Source organism: Scyliorhinus canicula, chromosome 12, assembly GCF_902713615.1.
Source record: "Scyliorhinus canicula chromosome 12, sScyCan1.1, whole genome shotgun sequence".
NCBI classification, from domain to species: Eukaryota; Metazoa; Chordata; class Chondrichthyes; order Carcharhiniformes; family Scyliorhinidae; genus Scyliorhinus; species Scyliorhinus canicula.
Window position 1 is genome coordinate 149,120,689 of NC_052157.1, and position 19,624 is coordinate 149,140,312.

General features: G+C 47.7%; 1 protein-coding gene across 5 annotated transcripts in view; it reads right to left on the reverse strand.

Annotated features, from left to right (window-relative positions):
• Window positions 1–19,624, reverse strand: part of sgsm2 (small G protein signaling modulator 2) — a 283,232-nt gene that overhangs the window by 33,886 nt on the left and 229,722 nt on the right. For 4 of the 5 annotated variants that reach the window (XM_038814473.1, XM_038814469.1, XM_038814471.1 and 1 more), the window contains one exon: window positions 17,746–18,521. In XM_038814473.1, the coding sequence (XP_038670401.1) occupies window positions 18,433–18,521 (89 nt within the window). In that variant the 3' untranslated portion in view covers window positions 17,746–18,432. Of the gene's footprint in view, window positions 1–17,745; window positions 18,522–19,624 lie in introns of those variants that run through there. The other variant, XM_038814470.1, reaches the window with a different exon arrangement.

A 19,624-nucleotide genomic window follows, 5' to 3' on the forward strand; every position in this document is an offset into this window, starting at 1 on the left:
CTCTCTCTCGTTCTCACGCTATCTCCTCCCTCTCGTTCTCACGCTATTTATCTCCTCTCACTCTCCTGTCTCTCTCTATTTATCTCCTCTCACTCTCTCGTCTCTCTCACATTATCTATCTCCTCTCACTCTCTTGTCTCTCTCACATTATCTATCTCCTCTCACTCTCCTGTCTCTCTCACACTATCTATCTCCTCTCACTCTCCTGTCTCTCTCACACTATCTCCGCTCACTCTTCTCTGACATACACTCACTGCAGTGGGCACCACCCTTGCTCTTGCCCTCCTCCAGGAACCAGCCCCACTCTCGTTTTGAAGGCCTGCTTAGCCCCTCTGGCTCCTCATTCCTCTGGGCTCTGGGATCCACCTTGAAAACCTGGGTAGAGAGGGGTGGGCCTGCTGACTTGGTAAAGAAGGCTGGGCCTCAGGCTGGGTAGAGAGGGGTGGGCCTGCAGGCTGGGTAGAGAGGGGTGGGCCTGCGAGCTGGGTAGAGAGGGGTGGGCCTGCGGGCTGGGTAGAAAGGGGTGGACTGGCAGGACTGGGTGGAGAGGGGTCAGTCTCTGGGCTGGGTAGAGAGGAGTGGGCCTGCAGGCTGGGTAGAGAGGAGTGGGCCTGCAGGCTGGGTAGAGAGGGGTGGGCCTGTGGACTGGTTAGAGAGGGGTGGGCCTGCAGGCTGGGTAGAGAGGGGTGGGCCTGCAGGCTGGGTAGTGAGGGGTGGGCTTGAGGGCTGGGTAGAGAGGAGTGGGCCTGCAGGCTGGGTAGTGATGGGTGGGCCTGCAGGCTGGGTAGTGAGGGGTGGGCCTGCAGGCTGGGTAGTGAGGGGTGGGCCTGCAGGCTGGGTAGTGAGGGGTGGGCCTGCAGGCTGGGTAGTGAGGGGTGGGCCTGCAGGCTGGGTAGAGAGGGCTCGGCCTGCAGGCTGGGTAGAGAGGAGTGGACCTGCAGGCTGGGTAGAGAGGGGTGGGCCTGTGGGCTGGGTAGAGAGGGGTGGGCCTGCAGGCTGGGTAGAGAGGGGTGGGCCTGTGGGCTGGGTAGAGAGGGGTGGGCCTGCAGGCTGGGTAGTGATGGGTGGGCCTGCAGGCTGGGTAGAGAGGGGTGGGCCTGCAGGCTGGGTAGAGAGGGGTGGGCCTGCGGGCTGGGTAGTGAGGGGTGGGCCTGCGGGCTGGGTAGTGAGGGGTGGGCTTGAGGGCTGGGTAGTGAGGGGTGGGCCTGCAGGCTGGGTAGAGAGGAGTGGGCCTGCAGGCTGGGTAGTGAGGAGTGGGCCTGCAGGCTGGGTAGTGAGGGGTGGGCTTGTGGGCTGGGTAGAGAGGGGTGGGCCTGCAGGCTGGGTAGTGAGGGGTGGGCCTGTAGGCTGGGTAGTGAGGGGTGGGCCTGCAGGCTGGGTAGTGATGGGTGGGCCTGCAGGCTGGGTAGTGAGGGGTGGGCCTGCAGGCTGGGTAGAGAGGGGTGGGCCTGCAGGCTGGGTAGAGAGGGGTGGGCCTGCAGGCTGGGTAGAGAGGGGTGGGCCTGCAGGCTGGGTAGAGAGGGGTGGGCCTGCAGGCTGGGTAGAGAGGGGTGGGCCTGCAGACTGGGTAGAGAGGGGTGGGCCTGCAGGCTGGGTAGAGAGGGGTGGGCCTGCAGGCTGGGTAGAGAGGGGTGGGCCTGCAGGCTGGGTACAGAGGGGTTGGCCTGCAGGCTGGGTAGAGAGGGGTGGGCCTGCAGGCTGGGTAGTGAGGGGTGGGCCTGCAGGCTGGGTAGAGAGGGCTCGGCCTGCAGGCTGGGTAGAGAGGGGTGGGCCTGCAGGCTGGGTAGTGAGGGGTGGGCCTGCAGGCTGGGTAGTGAGGGGTGGGCCTGCAGGCTGGGTAGAGAGGGGTGGGCCTGCAGGCTGGGTACAGAGGGGTGGGCCTGCAGGCTGGGTAGAGAGGGGTGGGCCTGCAGGCTGGGTACAGAGGGGTGGGCCTGCAGGCTGGGTACAGAGGGGTGGGCCTGCAGGCTGGGTAGAGAGGGGTGGGCCTGCAGGCTGGGTAGTGAGGGGTGGGCCTTCAGGCTGGGTAGAGAGGGCTCGGCCTTCAGGCTGGGTAGAGAGGGGTGGGCCTGCAGGCTGGGTAGTGAGGGATGGGCCTGCAGGCTGGGTAGTGAGGGGTGGGCCTGCAGGCTGGGTAGTGATGGGTGGGCCTGCAGGCTGGGTAGAGAGGGGTGGGCCTGCAGGCTGGGTAGAGAGGGGTGGGCCTGCAGGCTGGGTAGAGAGGGGTGGGCCTGCAGGCTGGGTAGAGAGGGGTGGGCCTGCAGGCTGGGTAGAGAGGGGTGGGCCTGCAGGCTGGGTAGAGAGGGGTGGGCCTGCAGGCTGGGTAGAGAGGGGTGGGCCTGCAGGTTGGGTAGAGAGGGGTGGGCCTGCAGGCTGGGTAGAGAGGGGTGGGCCTGCAGGCTGGGTAGAGAGGGCTCGGCCTACAGGCTGGGTAGAGAGGGGTGGGCCTGCGAGCTGGGTAGAGAGGGGTGGGCCTGCGAGCTGGGTAGAGAGGGGGGTCACCCTGTCAGTAGGCAGAGTCATCGCCCCATGTGAAATCCAGCCAATGGGTGTGCTTCTTTGTGAGGGAACTCCTGCATTGTGCTATTGACAGACTATGAACATTGCAGGCACAGTATACAACTTTTTGGCAACTCCACGTCAAATATTTCTAGTATCTGTTTCCTCCTCTTTTTCTGGAGGCAGTGATTTTGCTGATGGTCAGCTCTACACTCACCCTTCATCATCTAGTGTTACATCCAAGTGTCCTCTTTATCCCTATGGTTACGCAATGAGTGTTGGTGCACAATCCATGCAAAACTCTCTGTTCTTATTGGCTCAGAGGTAGCACTCCTTTAACTAATTTAGATGGTTGTGATTTCAGCCTTCATCATAGGCTGATTGTCCAGTGTTGAGAGTGTGCCACATTCTTGGAGAAGGTGACATATTAAGACTCTGCATCCTCAGTCAAGGGGATACTAAAGGTTCCATGGTATTGCTTGAAGAGCAGTGAATAGTAAAAACCCTGGTTTTAGACATAGAAATTGGAGCAGGCAGTGGCGGACTGGCCAGGGTGTCAGCTTGCCCAATGGCAAGAGGGCCCCCTATATCAAATAAAAATGCAATAAAGAAACAAACACAGACAACTGTTTTAGTAATAAAAATGAATAAGAAAAAAAAAGAGAACAGGACACAAATAAGCAGTGCATGAAAAGGAATGAAGCAGGGGAGGTAGTGGAAGGATGTGGAATAGGGGGGCCCGGGTGGGGCATAATTAAGGAAATTCCATGTTTTCAGCAAGCGTGTGTGAATTTAAAGATAAATTTACAATTTGTGATTTGAGATGGTCGGCAACTTCAAAGGATATCAAGCAGTAGTCTTGGTTCAGCCGGTACATCGGTCCGGGGCCCGGAGAGCCAAGAAGGGGCCCGTGAATCTCTGAAGGGCCCTTAAAAATTATAATTAATTAGATAAATATATCTCCAACTTCTTTCCTGAGATTTGTATTCTAACTTAATAAAATATAATTGTTTTTAAAAAGAGCAATACCAAATAAAAATGCAATAAAGAAACAAACAAATAATCACAGTGTATGAAGGAACGAAGCAGTGTTAAACGGATGTGAAAAGGAGTGGGTGGGGGTGGGGGCTGGTTCACCCGGGTCGGACATAGTTGGAAATCCACGTTTTCAGCAAGAGTGTGTGAATTTAAAGATAAAGTTACAGTTCGTGATTTGAGATGGTCGGCAACTTGAAAGGATATCAAGCAGTACATTGGGTCGTGAGGTCACCGAAAAGGAGAAGCAGTACCTTTGACCTTGAATCATGAGGTCAAAGATATTGAAGTGATAAGCCATGATCGGTAAACTCAAAGGGTTGCGACTTGTAAAACTACACTGGTATCAAACTGGACATGTTAACTTTGGTCGTTGGACCATTCTTAATGTCTTACTATAGTCGGACCAAACTTCTAAGTTTCAACAGTTGTCTCAGTTGCTTGCTGGTGTGAACACTGGACAGTGGATTGTCTCCTCTTCTGAAGCTGCATAGGCCACAGTAGTATTGACTAATGAACATAGCCTATTGAAGTGTAAGTAAGTTATTTAATATTTTTTATCAAGTAGGGGTTTATCTGGCGTTCCTTCAAGTTATTCTTGCAATCATCAATATTCATTTTTCCCAATGTGGGCTATTTTTAATTAAGTTTTTATTTCAGGAATATTACCCCTACCAGCATGGAAAAGAAAAAGCATAAATCTGGGTCACTAAAACGCAAAGAACAAAAAGAAGCAGAAAGGAAGGAATCAGCCAAGCGATGCAGGCCTATTACAGAGTTTCTAATACCACAAGCACAATCCACATCAATATCCAGTTCTGCAACAAATAATCAAGAAGCAAGAAACAATGCTCATGGTGATGATGCAATGACATGCGAGTTATAAGAACAGAGAAGAGCTACTTTGAATGTAGAGACAAATACAAGTGCATCCATTACTAATCAACCCAGGCCCAATATTTCTTCTGGCTTCCTTGTTCCGGTATCTGTACTGCCTGTAGTTGCAGCATCTGAACACATAGCTTCAACTAGTGACAGTGAATCAGATATTCCTTCAAGCATAAATGACTTGGTTTCTGAAGCACATCCTGTAAATGAACCTAAAAGAAAATGAAAGATCAATTACTGGAATCTTCCAATATCCATCACAAGCAAAGCTAAAACAGTTTTTTGCTGAACATCCAGTTCAGCCACTTGATGATCTGCCATTTGATGCTCGTTTGTATGAGAGGAAAATTATGAATGACTCAGTCCCAAGAAAATGGCTAACATATAACAAAGAAAATAGATGCTTATATTGTTCATACTGCTTAGCCTTTGAGTTTCCCAACACTTGTAATCCATCACCCTTTGTACGTGGCTTTAGTGACTACAGGCGTATTAGCTAGAGCTTGACTTTACATGAATCGACAACAACACATGTCAGAAATGCTCAGCAATATATCAGTGTGGTTAATGATGGCACCTAGGGGACTGATTCCGAGAGTGGAGGAGGCCGAATATTCGGCCATTGCAATCTCCGACCACGCTCCGCATTGGATGGAATTGGAGATGGGGGAGGTGCGGGACCAGCGCCCGTTGTGGCGGTTGGATGTGGGGTTGTTGGCGGAGGAGGAGGTGTGCAGGAGGGTCCGGGCAAGTATTGAGGGGTACCTCGAGGTGAATGATACGGGGGAGGTCCGGGTGGGGGTGGTCTGGGAAGCCCTGAAGGCAGTGATTCATGGGGAGCTGATATCCATCCGGGCACACAGGGAGAGGAGCGAGAGGAGTAAGAGGGATAGATTGGTGGGAAAGATGCTGGAGGTAGATAGGAGGTACGCGGAGGCACCAGAGGAGGGACTGTTGGGGGAGAGGCGCAGCCTGCAGGCTAAATTTGATTTATTGACCACTAGAAAGGTGGAGGCACAGTGGAGGAAGGCACCAGGGGCAGTGTATGAACATGGTGAAAAGGCGAGTAGGATGTTGGCTCATCAGCTCTGCAAGCGGGATGCGGCTAAGGAAATTGCTGCGGTGAGAGACAAGAGTGGGAATGTGGTGCGGAAGGGGGTAGAGGTGAATGAGGTTTTCAAGGACTTTTACGGGGAACTGTACCGGTCGGAGCCAACGGTGGAGAGGAGGGGAATGGAGCGTTTTCTCGACGGGCTATCTTTCCCGAAGGTGCAGGAGGAGCAGGAGGACGGGTTGGGGGCGCCGATTGAGCTGGAGGAGCTAGTTAACGGGATCGGGCAGATGCAGTCAGGGAAGGCGCCGGGGCCGGATGTGTTCCCGGTGGAGTTTTATAAAAAGTTTGTGGACATAGTGGGCCCCTTGCTGGTGCGGACACTTAATGAGGCGTGGGAAGGGGGGACTTTGCCCCTGACGATGTCGCGGGCGCTGATTTCTTTAATCTTAAAGAGGGACAAGGACCCCCAGCAGTGTGGTTCATACAGGCCCATATCTCTCCTTAATGTGGATGCCAAGGTGCTGGCAAAGATCCTGGCCACCAGGATAGAGGACTGTGTGCCAGGGGTTGTACACGAGGACCAGACAGGGTTTGTGAAGGGAAGGCAGCTGAACATGAATGTGCGGAGGTTGTTGAATGTCATCATGATGCCGGCGATTGAGGGGGAGGCAGAGATAATGGTGGCGCTGGATGCGGAGAAGACCTTCGATAGAGTGGAGTGGGGGTACTTATGGGAGGTGTTGGGGAGGTTTGGATTTGGTGAAGGGTTTATTAGATGGGTGAGGCTGCTATATGAGGCCCCGATGGCGTGTGTGGCCACGAATAGGAGGAGGTCGGAGTACTTCTGGCTTTACCGAGGGACCAGGCAGGGTTGCCCCCTGTCCCCCTTGTTGTTTGCACTGGCAATCGAGCCACTGGCGAAGGCGTTGAGGGATTCAGAGAGGTGGAGGGGTTTGGTGCGGGATGGGGAGGAACATAGGGTGTCGTTGTATGCCGATGACCTGCTACTGTATGTGGCGGACCCGGTGGGAGGGATTCTGGGGGTGATGGAGCTGCTAGCTGAGTTTGGTACCTTTTCAGGCTATAAACTAAATCTAGGCAAGAGTGAGGTGTTTGTGGTAAACCCTGGGGAACAGGAGGAGGGAATTGGTAGGCTCCCGCTTAGGGCAGGGGAGAGGTTTAGGTACCTGGGGGTGCAGGTGGCCAGGGACTGGGGGACTCTTCACAAACATAATTTCACCAGACTTGTAGATCAGATGGAGGAGGAGTTCAAGAGGTGGGACATGCTGCCATTGTCGTTGGCGGGGCGGGTGCAGTCCGTCAAAATGACGGTGCTTCCGAGGTTCTTGTTCCTCTTTCAGTGCCTGCCCATCTTCATCCCCAGGGCCTTCTTTAGGAAGGTGACTAGCAGTATTTTGAGCTTTGTGTGGGCACATGGGACTCCGAGAGTGAAGAGGGTTTTCCTGGAGCGAGGGAGGGATAGAGGCGGGCTGGCGCTGCCCAACCTTTTGGGGTACTATTGGGCGGCCAATGTGTCAATGGTGCATAAATGGGTGATGGAGAGGGTGGTGGGGGGGGGGGGGGGGCGTGGAAAAGAATGGAGATGGCGTCTTGTCGAGGTACGAGCCTGGGTGCCATGGTAACGGCGCTGTTGCCGCTCTCTCCTAAGAGGTTTACCACGAGCCCGGTGGTGGCGGCGACCCCGAGAATCTGGGGACAGTGGAGACGGCATAGGGGGAAACAGGGGGCTCGATGGAGGCTCCATTAGGAGGAAATCATCGGTTCATCCCGGGGAACACTGATGGGGGATTTAGGGAGTGGCTTAGGGTGGGCATCAGTAAATTGAGGGACCTGTTTATTGGCGGGAGATATGCGGGCCTGGGGGAACTGGAAGATAAATTTGGGCTCCCTCAAGGGAACATGTTCAGATACTTGCAGGTAAAGGCGTTTGCTAGGCGACAGGTGGAGGAATTCCCTTTGCTGCCCTCGCGGGGGGCGATGGACAGAGTGCTTTCGGGGGTGTGGGTCGGAGAGGGGAAGGTGTCTGACATTTATAAGGTAATGCAGGAGGTGGAGGAGTCGTCAGTGGAGGAGCTGAAGGCTAAATGGGAGGAGGAACTCGGGGAGCAGATAGAGGACGGGACTTGGGCGGATGCCTTGGAGAGAGTCAACTCTTCCTCTTCATGTGCGAGGCTTAGTCTCATCCAATTTAAGGTGCTGCATCGGGCCCATATGTCCGGGACTAGGATGAGTAGGTTCTTTGGGGGTGAGGACAGGTGCACCAGGTGTTCGGGGAGTCCAGCGAACCACGCCCATATGTTCTGGGCATGCCCGGCAGTGGAAGAATTCTGGAAGGGGGTGGCGGGGACGGTGTCGAGGGTGGTTGGATCCAGGGTCAAACCAGGTTGGGGACTCGCGATTTTTGGAGTTGCGGCGGAGCCGGGAGTACAGGAGGCGAAAGAGGCCGGTGTCCTGGCCTTTGCGTCCCTAGTAGCCTGGCGGAGGATCTTGATGCAGTGGAAAGATGCGAGGCCCCCAAGCGTGGAGACCTGGATCAGTGACATGGCGGGATGTATAAAATTGGAGAGGGTCAAATTTGCCCTGAGAGAATCAGTACAAGGGTTCTATAAATGGTGGCAGCCTTTTCTGGACTTTCTGGCTCAAAGATAGGTATCTTAGTTAATAGCAGCAGCAACCCGGGGGGGGGGGGGGGGGGGGGGGAATGGAGGTTGTTCTTTATTGTTTCTATTTTCTTTTTCCTTCTTTCTATGGTTATTAACTTAATACTGTGTTAATTTAAGTTGTTGTTAATATGTTTTGTTGTTCATTGAGGATAGGCGAATGTTTATGACTGTTATCATTATTGTTATTGTTGGTATTTTATTGCGGTTCGTTGTTGTTATATAAATATAAAAGTTTTCAATAAAAATTATTTTAAAAAAAAGTTAATGATGGCACCTTAGATAAATTTTTTGCAGCATCACTAATTAAAAGGAAAGAAGAAGTATTGAAGCAGAGAAGTATTGTCATGAGGATTATAGACATCATAAAGATGTCAGGCAAGCAAGCACTTCCTTTTCGAGGTCACAGAAATGAATCGGCCTACACGCTAGATAATGAGGTTCTGAATCATGGCAATTCTTTAGCTACAGTGCAGTTGATGGCAAAATATGACCCCATTATGGTAGCTCACGTTTCTGCAGTGCAAAACAAGTCTAAAGAAAGAATCAAACGATTAGAGCAACGAGGAAAGGCTCAAAGTAAAGGCCGTGGTGGACTTGTTACATACCTGAGTAAAACAACTATAAACATGTTAATCAAAATTATGAAGAATATGATACAAGAAAGAATTAGTCATGAAGTTTCTCAAGCAAAATATTATTCTATTCAGGTTGATTCAACACAAGATAATTCATCCATCGATCAGTTTAGCATTATTATTCGGTATGTGTTTAAAGGTATTATCTGTGAGCGACTACTTTCAGTTGTGCCAAGTAATGATGGTACAGGACAGGGACTTTTTGATCTATGGATTGAAACATTACAGCATCTTAAAATTGACCCCCAAAAATGTTTATCTGATAGCACAGATGGCGCTGCCAGTATAATGGTTTACAAAGTAAAATTGCTGATGTGGCTGATCAACATGTTCATATATGGTGCTATGCCCATGTCTTGAATTTGGTGATAACTGAAACAACAAAATGTTGTGTGCCTGCAGTTTATTTTTTCAATTTGCTCCAGAATATAGCAACTTTTGTGAAAGCATCATACAAGAGAATGGCTGTATGGATAGAAGATGTTGGAAAACATCTAGGACAAGAAAAAATGAAACGATTAAAGCTAATTGGTGAGACCAGATGGTCAGGAAAATCCAATGCAGCAACAACTATATTTGGATGTTTTGATGATGTCGCTGCCAGTACTTTCGTAAATCTATTGACATGCTTATCAATGATACAAGATTCAGAAAAGCAAATGTTTTACTTCAAAGTCTTCTAAAGTTTGAAACCATATTGACAGCATTTACTTACTTGTATATATTTGAAACTACAACCCCGTTATCAAGTTATCTACAGACAAGTGGTTTAGATATGTTTACTGCATGGAGTTTGGTAGATTCAGCTACAACAAAGTTGAAGGAACAGACAAGAACATTTGATAACGTTCACAGCAAGGCTTTAGAATTTGTAAATAAATGTAATGACAGGATTTCACAGATGAATATGGATGAAAATCAAACATTGGAAATTGATGCGTTGGAAACACCATTGCCAGTTAAGAGGCAGAGGAAGAAGAAAAGAATGGCAGATGAGCTTATTGATGATGAAAGAAATTCCTCAGATTCTCTAGCTGATTTGAGTAAATGTGTTTAACCTAATAATGGATTGCATTGTCCAGTCACTAGAATCACGCTTTGTACAACACAAACAGTTGTATAAAGATTTGTCCTGCTTGGACCCAGCAAAGTTTAACACTATTGCAGAAAAGGGCCTTGAAGATGAAGCATTGGAAGGTATTATTAAGCTGCTTCCACAAATCAGCAAAGATCAAGTAATATTGGAATTGTTTTCTTTTGCTTCAAACTTTGATGTTTTAAAGCTATTGCTTAATGATGGTGAGAATATGGATTCCAGTTGCAACAATTGTAAAATTCGCAGCACTTGCCCATCGTGTGTACTAAAAATCCTGGCATCCAACAGACTTCATGACAAGGCATATGATAACCTTTATGAACTTTATAAAGTCATCAGTTACTCAAGTCCAATGTGAGAGGACATTTTCAAAGCTAAAGATCATAAAGACAAGGTTAAGAAATTTGCTGTCTGAGGAGAATTTGGAATCATACATGTTGCTATCCATTGAAAAGGAATTGTTAGATGAATTGGATGCAGAAGCAATTATTGGCAGATTCGCACAATCATCTAGCGAACACAAACGATTGCTCTTAATATAGTGGACTGCATGTAATGCTCTATTGTGCTTTTGAACTATCTGTTAATGTGTAAATTGTGCAGTAAACTATTTAAAAATATCAACCAATTACTTAAAATTAAAAATAAATAAATAAAAAATTCAATTATAACATTCTGTATTTACATTTGGTATCTACTGCCAGTAATATGTACAGTACATGTACACTGTAATTACTAAGAAATACACATTTTTTCCACAAAAATTTTAATTGTACCCTTTTTTCCATATGTACTTTTTGAAAATTTTATTTATTCGTTATGAAAATTAAATGATAGCATTGTAGTTGTGGGTGGGCCCCCTTTGTCCAGTGGCAACCAATATTTTTAGACCCAGTCCGCCACTGGGAGCAGGAGTAGGCCATTTGGCCCTTTGAGCCTGCTTCACCATTCAATAGTGGGCGGCACGGTGGCACAGCGGTTAACACTGCTGCCTCACAGCTCCAGGGGCCCAGGTCCAATTCCGACCTTTGTTGACTGTATGTATGGAGTTTGCACTTTCTCCCCGTGTCTGCGTGGGTTTCCTCCGGGTGCTCTGGTTTCCTCCCACAGTCTAAAGATGTGCAGGTTAGGTGGATTGGCCATGCTGAATTGCGCTTAAGTGTCCAAAAAGTTTAGGTGGGGTTACTGGGATCGGGTGGAGTTGTGGGCTTAAGTAGGGTGCTCTTTCCAAGGGCCGGTGCAGACTCGATGGGCCGAATGCATTGTCAATTCTATGAATATGATGATGACGGCTGATCCTCTATCTCAACACCATATTCCCACACTCTCCCCATACCCTTTGGCGCCGTTAGAGTTTAGAAATCTATTTCCTTCTTAAATATATTCAGTGACGTATCCTCCACAGCCTCCTGTGGCAGAGAATTCCGCAGGTTCACCCCCCTCCAGTGAAGACATAAATCCTCAGCTCAGTCCTAAATGGCCTACCCCACATTCTGAGACTGTGACTCCTTGTGTGACTTGACCCAGCCAGAGGAAACAAGTCTGTCCAGCCACCTCAGAATTTCATACATTTCAATCAGATTCCCTCCCATTCTGGTAAATTCCGGCGAATACAGGCCCAGGCGACCCAATCTCTCCTCATGTGACAATCGTTGCCAGCCCAAAACTGCCCACAGTACCCCAGGTGTGTTCTTACCAAGGCCCTATACAGCTGCGGTAAGATAACAAATCTTGTACAGCCAACAGCAAGGTCCCATGAACGTGAAATAAATTAAATGATTGGGTAGTCTTCCACTTAATAAAAAATCAGATGGCGGGAGCTTACGGTGTACAAATTGGCAGCCCCCATTAACTCAAGTAACAACACTGACTACAATTCAACAATTGGCTGCCTTGGGGAGAGACTGCTGAATAGTTCATTATTCTTTCTCCAGCGCCACCTTTTCGGATGTCAGACACGACTGCACAACAGACAACAAAATAATGCAGAGACAATATTTTATTGATACAACATTACATTCAAGGTACATCCTTCAACAGAGAGAGAAAAGAAAATCCCAAAATAAATAAGTAATGCGTGACACAAAGTTTTTAAGGTGCAGTCTCACATGTACAACATAACAAAGGTACTGAGTAAACGAGAGTTGCACACATTGATTCACAGCTGTAAGAGCTTATCAACCCGACCACATCTCAAAGGCAGTGCAAGCTTCAGATTTATTTGTAACATTCACGTTCCGGTCAAGGTTGGGGAAAGAAATAACCACTCAGAAATAACAGTGTGTGTACATCAGGGCACAAACCCAGCCTTTTAATACAAGTGTTCACCTGTTTGAGGCCTCCATCGAAAGAGCAGACCGTGAACTTTGATACAGTGGTATTTGGGGTTCATACAGCAATGTTACACATGGCCATTCCCAGGCTCATTGAACAGGTCAGAAACCTGAGGCAAATTATGCCCTTTGCCGAATGACTGGTGCTGTGGAGTATAGATTTTGTTCTTCCCCCTCCCCAACTCCTGCAGTGCAGAATATTTCTGATTAAATAATAAGCAGTGTAGTTAAGCAGCTACAAATAGTGGGGTAATTATGATCTAGTTTAAAGAAAATAAATACTATTACTAAAATAAATTCCAATCCAGTTCCAATCTGCTCTTTCATAGGGGCAAGTTGATTGAGGATTTTGCTGACCGTTTTGTATTAGTAGTTTGATTGTACAGACAGGTGAGGGCTCTGCAAAATGCTCCTATCATTTTCGCAATGCTGATGTAATAGTTATCAGACAAAATCACAGACAGCTGTGCTGTGGTCAAGCCGCAGCGTCAGACAGTGTACAGCCCTGGAGTGAACTGTTGTCAGGCATTTCAATCCTGAAGATGTTATGATCGGTGATACGTCCCCATCACTGAATTTTCAGTTAACTCCTGGAGGGGACGAGTGGGACTCACTAGAAATTCAAAGCCCCCTCTTCTGAGCTTTTTCCCCCCGCGGGGCCCCAGGGTGCTGACTGAGGTTAACCATGCCACAAGGCCAAACCGTCCGCCAGCCTTTCCCAGTAGCAGTTGCATTCCCAATACTTTACTCCCCCTCTTTGTGCGGGGACTCTGCAGAGTGAAGCTTATTGTCTGAAAGGATTACCCAATGTAACGCAATTTGCAAAACTTTGAAACAATCGCTCCACTCGGAATGCAATGAACTGCTGAAATATGCTTCAGAGCACGCGAGTCAACTTGAAATGAAAAGACTGTTTGGGAGGGGGAAAACACGAGTGGGAGATTTAACCCGGCCTCGTTGATGGCCACAAGTTGAAAGAAATGCTCCATAAATTTGGAACAAAGTCAGCTGTTTTCAGCAGAACACAAACAGAATACAAGAAATACAGCAGGTTAACACTGACAATTTACAAGTTAAATATGTACAGTACTTACAAACAGAATATTACACAAAGTCCAATTATAGAACACAATCATCGCCTCAACAAGGGTTAAAGCAGAAGCCAAACATTTATATATTTCATAAGCAATAAAAGTCTAAGAGGTACAGGGGGAAATTTTGAGCAAGAAGACACTTGTGCTTTCTTCTCTAATGGAGGACCTGGGGGGGGGGGGGGGGCCTTCCTATTCGAAAGGTGCTAGAAATCTAAGTTGTTGGGCTAAGCAACTTGCTAATGAAAAACAAAATCGTTTTCAGAAATTGCGTGCTTCCAAGTTTCAGGATCCCACATTTTAATTTCTGGATCTGATTACAAAGGAAAAAAGGTGCTCTCCTATTGCTCATTGAAGGAGCAACATAACCCCAATGTGTGGTGTATTTCGAGAGAGGATATTTCCCAATTGTTACACAGTAATTTTTTTAAAATTACAATCACGGTTAAAACATTTAGCATCCTGCTAAACCTGCTTTTTAAAAGGTGCGCCATATTACGATCGGAATGTTGATTAGAAACGGTGCAGGGGTACGGTTTGGGGGGGGGGGGGGGCAGGGGAATGGCACCAATTCATGATGCTCTTTTGGAGGGCCGGTGCAGACACAATGGGCCGAATGGCCTCCTTCTGCACCGTAACAGTGCTGCGATTCTGAGGAACAGGAGTGGACCATCTACACCCTCCAGGCCGCTCAACCGTTCACTTTAGTCCGACTCCTGGCTGATCACCACCTAAACTCCATTTACCTGGCTTTGTACCTGTACCTAACCCTTTACCTACCAATACTATTTGTTGGATATCATCAGATCAATGGTCATATTATCCAAAACTCTTGGGGAAACTCCACGAGATAGCTTGTCAATTTTAAAATTTCTTTCTACGTCACCTGGAACGCTTAATTATGAAGCATAAAAATGCTGGTGGATAAAGGACAAAGGAATATGTATTTATTGCCTCGTAGTCTAACTCAATCTTTCCCAGACCTTAACGCTCCCTGGCCTACTTCGATGCTGCCATTTGACCTACAATGAATGGGCTCTTAAAACCTAGCGTTGCATCGTCCATCATGGATTGGTCTTCTCGCCTAGTCCTTTTAATCACGATGGGGTACCCTTCACCCAGATTTCGCAACAGATTAATCTGTACCAGTGGGATAGGAACATTCAACAGCACCTTTCAAAGAGTTTCTGCCTCTGTTGCTTTGTCCGAGCATCAATTGGATTCTCCTCCTCACAGGGAGAGTGGAACAAAAAGACAACTTTGGTCCTTCAACCCTCCCCTCATTCCAAGAATTTAGTCCCTTTGCAATTATTTAAAAAACACCACCTTTATCCAGTTTCTGCCCTGTAGCTGAATTCTGTTAGAGGCCTGGGGGATTGTCTCTCAATGACAGTTCTCACTCACGGGATGCCAATTACCCGCTGGGTGTGGCCTTGTGGCCTTGAAGCCGGCAATGAGGTACAAGACAATGGGTGTACAGTGAAGTTTCAATTAATCTCACTTCAGAATATTGTCAGAAGTCCTGCAGAAATATTCTGCAATGAACATGCAGAAATGGCCATTTACATTTCTTTGCTGAGGCTGATTTTCTGCACAAGTTATAGTGGGAAATCAAGAAACTTCTTTAGGAATAGAAAGACACAGGGGGCAAAAAATCCCCCCCCCACCCCCCCCCACCACGCTTCAGAGGCCAAGTAGAAACGTAAATAAGATACCCTTGTATCTCTTTTCAAATACAACCAAGAATGGCCAAGAAAGGGAATGTTTTAAGTAAATTAAGGAGAAAAAGAATACAGATTCTCTAAGTGTGTGAATGCTGACTGCTTGTAAAAGTGTTTTATTTACACTTAGGAATTCATCACACAACTCGGCTATCTGAGGTAGATTTTAGACAGTGTGGGTCAGAGGCTAATTCAAGCTGAAGTGCCTAAATGACGGTGATAAAAAAGTTAAATCTGACATTTAGTTTTGCTAAAATAAAAGAGATTTACGCCCCCTCTCAAATTTATCTATATAAAAGTCACATAGCCACACAGAAAATCCTTGGCAAATTTGACCCAATTAATAAACACTTTGTTCATTGTCTCTGGGTAGACTCTCAAACGTCTGTAAGTGGTCATGTTGCATCCATTTCCCCCTGCTGGGATGTAGCCTCAACCTCATAGTTAGCAACGCCCCCGGACGACTGTAAATTTTTAAAAAATTGAAAGGCCTAACATTTGTGTGACGGGGAGCTGTAACTTACTGAAGTAGGTTATCTATATGCCACCTCCGATCCTTGCCATTTCAGCGTGATCAGTAACACTGATGCTTCCGAGTGTCAATATTGGCATTACCCAGCAGGAGTGCGCAGTGTGGAAAAGTGGGTATGCATGCCACAATAAATTGGCTGGAACGAACCGTAAGGGACAAAAAGGAATTTAGAGAGAAGAAAAACTGCACGCACTGACCATTCTTTTAATGCACTCCAATTGTAGCTTTACTGCATGTGGTGGTATGACTAGGAGGTTTAGGGTACCTCAGAGTAGTGCTGCCATTGGTGCAGAGGACTCGCTGCCCATTGGCTCAGGCAGGTCATGTGTCTCTCTGCCAATTGGCTGAGGTCAGTCAGCTCCTACGAGGCGGGGTATAAGAACCAGTAGCAGCCGGCAGTCGGCTTTTCTCTGTAAGTCGACTGCCGGGCACACAACTAGTTCATTAAAGCCTGATATTTGGAACTTCTTCACGACTCGAGTCCAATTGATGGTGCATCACTGCGGTTAGATCGTAATGGCAGGCTTATTCAAGCTAATGCATCCACACATCAGTGATTTTGTTTTGATAGCCACACGCTTTGCCAATCTAATTCTGATCAATGCTGAATAATGGCCACACGAGCACATCAGCCTGCACGGCAATTGGTGACAGTTCTGTTTGGTTGCGTGGTCCCAGTTTCAGAACCCGACTAGTGTGACGTCACCAAACTAGCCAGCTAGAGTCAGAACAGGACACTTGCCTTTGCCGTTGAGAGTTAGGGAGGGGCAAATGTCAGGAAATGGTCTTCTTCACGCTCGGTACAAGAGATTTCAAACTGTGTTGCAGGGAGGGTGGGAACGTAACCGCTGGTTCAGCTAGTTCGCCCAGGGAGTGGGTTGGCTACAGAGATCTGGAACGTCCCACGCTATTCCCAATCTATGTTCCATGAGGCTATCACAGCCAGGGCGGGAGGAAAAGGATGCAACAGTTGACCTCAGCACCCCTGGATTAGGAATAGGAGAGAGAAAATGGCCATTCCTGCCACCTCCTGTGATACATTGCAGTCAGGAGTGGACATCACATGAGCAAGAATGGGCTTTGCTATGATGGTGCCCACTCAACCTATAGTTAAATAATCTGGTGTCTTTTTAGGGCATGCGTTTGACTAATGGACACAGGAGTACAAAACAAAGTGCGTAGCGTCTTTGAATCCTTGTCAATAACGAGTCAGTGTCTTCAGGAATAAGGTACAAAGGAGAACAAAATGGCAGAGGAAAATACAAATCAGTGCAGAAATAAAACTATACACAACACATTTCTGATACATACTGCTTCAATCGAGTCTTATACTCTAGTAACATACAGGGCTGAGAAGTTGAGTTTTTGATGATTAGATCAGAAAAAGTTTAGGTCTCAGGGCTTCCTGTCTCTTCAACTGGTTGGGTCACTGGAAAAAAGCTTCATGCAGAGATGAGGAATTTTAACGCGGGGAGAAGGAGCAGGAGGCAAATTAACATCAAAGCCTTGTCCCCCTTGCCCCGGCTCTTGCTTAAATCCCAGCGACTAACCCCAAAGAACAGTGTTGGCGACTGTTGCTGGGGGAAGTCCAGAGTTTAGACTTACAATGACCCAAACCATTGGGGCCAAACTACAAGAGACGCAAATAATTAGTGGGGCATTGGGCGAACCAATAGCACGTTACAGGCCAGCACTGGCTTCCTGGATCTGAATCAGTTTGGTTACCTGCAAACACCCAAACAGATTCCACTCAATCCAGATTTACATGATGGACATACCACAAGATTCAACCATTAATCTTTTTAAAGATAGCAAATACTGCAGAACACGTAGAAATGTATTCCCAACGCTTTGGGAGTCTTTTGAATTACAGAGACATAGAGAATTGTAGAACATCTAGTCATTGGCAACATTCTTCAATAAAACTAAAATATCATATTTCGATGTAAACATGCTAAAATAGTCCAGAAAATTGGATCAATCTAAGCTGAAAGGTATTCCAAATATACACTGGACCATTCACATCCAATCAATCGGTCAGCAGAAGTTAAAAAAACACCGGACTTGGGGCAGCATGGTGGCTCAGTGGGTTAGCCCTGTTGCCTCACGGCGCCGAGGTCCCAGGTTCGATCCCGGCTCTGGGTCACTGTCCGTGTGGAGTTTGCACATTCTCCCAGTGTTTGCGTGGGTCTCGCCCCCACAACCCAAAGATGTGCAGGGTAGGTTGATTGAACACACTAAATTGCCCCTTAATTGGAAAAAAATGAATTGGGTACACTAAATTTTTTTTTTTTTTAAAAACACGACTTCACAAATGCAAAGATCGGGGGGGGTGTGTGTGTGGGGGGAGATCCCCAGTTTTTCTTAGTTTAGTGTTTAGGATGTACCCGTCTGTCAGTTTGGGGGTACAGGAATGGTGAATGGTGGATGGTGAAAGGTGTTTGTTTTGCCGCACATTTAATATTTAGGCACTCATTGAGATTTTAAAAAAATAAAATAAAACACACACACAGCGAAAGGTGGGCAGAGACGGGGAAGGAACATAAAGGAAAATGTGGTTTTATAAACTACGTTAAAGCATCTCTAAAATGTGACTGTTGAACCTTATCAGGAGGGGGAAAAAAAGTGTACGCAACTCTTTTTCTGCCTTGCATTTTCCATTCAGCGCGCAGCGTCCTCTGAAGTATGGAAGAAGTGATCAACTCAATCTCCTGGAGTCATCGTTTCCCAAGTGGAGGGCAACAGGAGCCGGTGCAAGGAGAGAGAGAAAGAGAGAGCTGGGGAGAGACGAGGGAGGTCCCCCACTCAAGCTTTGCGAGCTGGAAGCCGAGTATCTGCATACCTTTCCTGCTCCCTCAGTTCCATCACTTGTTCTCTATCAGTGTCTGCACCTTGTAGACCAGCTCGCGTGCAATCCTCAGGATCTGCTGGGCGTCGTGATGCTCCGCCATTTCTGAAGCAGAAAATTCATCATTGGCATTATTTCCCCTTCAAGCAGTTTATCCGATTCCATTTTGCAAGCTGCTACTGGATCGGTTTCTCCATCCTTTCAGCCAGTACATTCCAAACCGTGAAACACTCATTGCACGATAAAGCCTTTCCTCGTGTGTCCCCCACCCCCCTCTGGTACTTCGGCCAATCGCTTTAAATCTGGTCATCAACCTTTCAGCTTTCAGACTATGGAAACAGTTCCCCATTATTTACTTGATCTAAAACCTTCACAAAACTGCATGTTCCCATCCCTGGAAACATTCTGTGTTAACAACAAATGATGGCCCAGAACATCTGAAGCTCCAGGGCAGTGTGTTGGACTGGAGGTACCCCAACATGCCCCCCCCCCCCCCCAGAGGTTCCCAGGTAAGGATTGCATGGCAATCGCCCGGGAAGTTCAAACTTCCGATGGCCAATTACCCTTCAAAGGGAACCTCCCGACAGTGGGATTTAAATTACAAACTTTGATGGTTCTGACTGTCTTACATCAGTGGTTACCCAGAAAACGTTAGAAAACTTAAAACCACTTCCAACTTCTGGATAACTGTAGTACTGATCCTACCCACCATGGCTGCTCCCATTCTCCAAACAACACCCGCTGTCTCCCCTTGGACACCACCCCCCCCCCCAAACACACACACACACCTCCTCCAACCTACCTCCAAAAGACACTTACACCCCTGGCTTCTCAGTGGCTGAACCTTTAAGTTTATCTGTTTTATGGCAGCTAGTGTTACCATAGAATCCCTACAGTGCAGAGGGAGGCCATTTGGCCCATCGTGTCTGCACCAACCCTCCGAAAGAGCACCCTACCCAGGCCCACTCCCCCTCCCTATCCCCACAACCCCAGGCCGAATCAATTGTCACTCCACCAGAAGTTACAGTTCTAAATCTGACTGGAGAAGAATGGCACGCCATCTCCTAGACTCACGAATGGAGGCAGTGAATGTAGAACTGGTGTGCTGCTGGACCATAACTAAATAGGAAGATGTGATCCTCAGTCTATCCCGAAGTAGCCGATTTCAGCCAATAGGGGCATTATAACTGGGCCTCATCCCAGGCTGG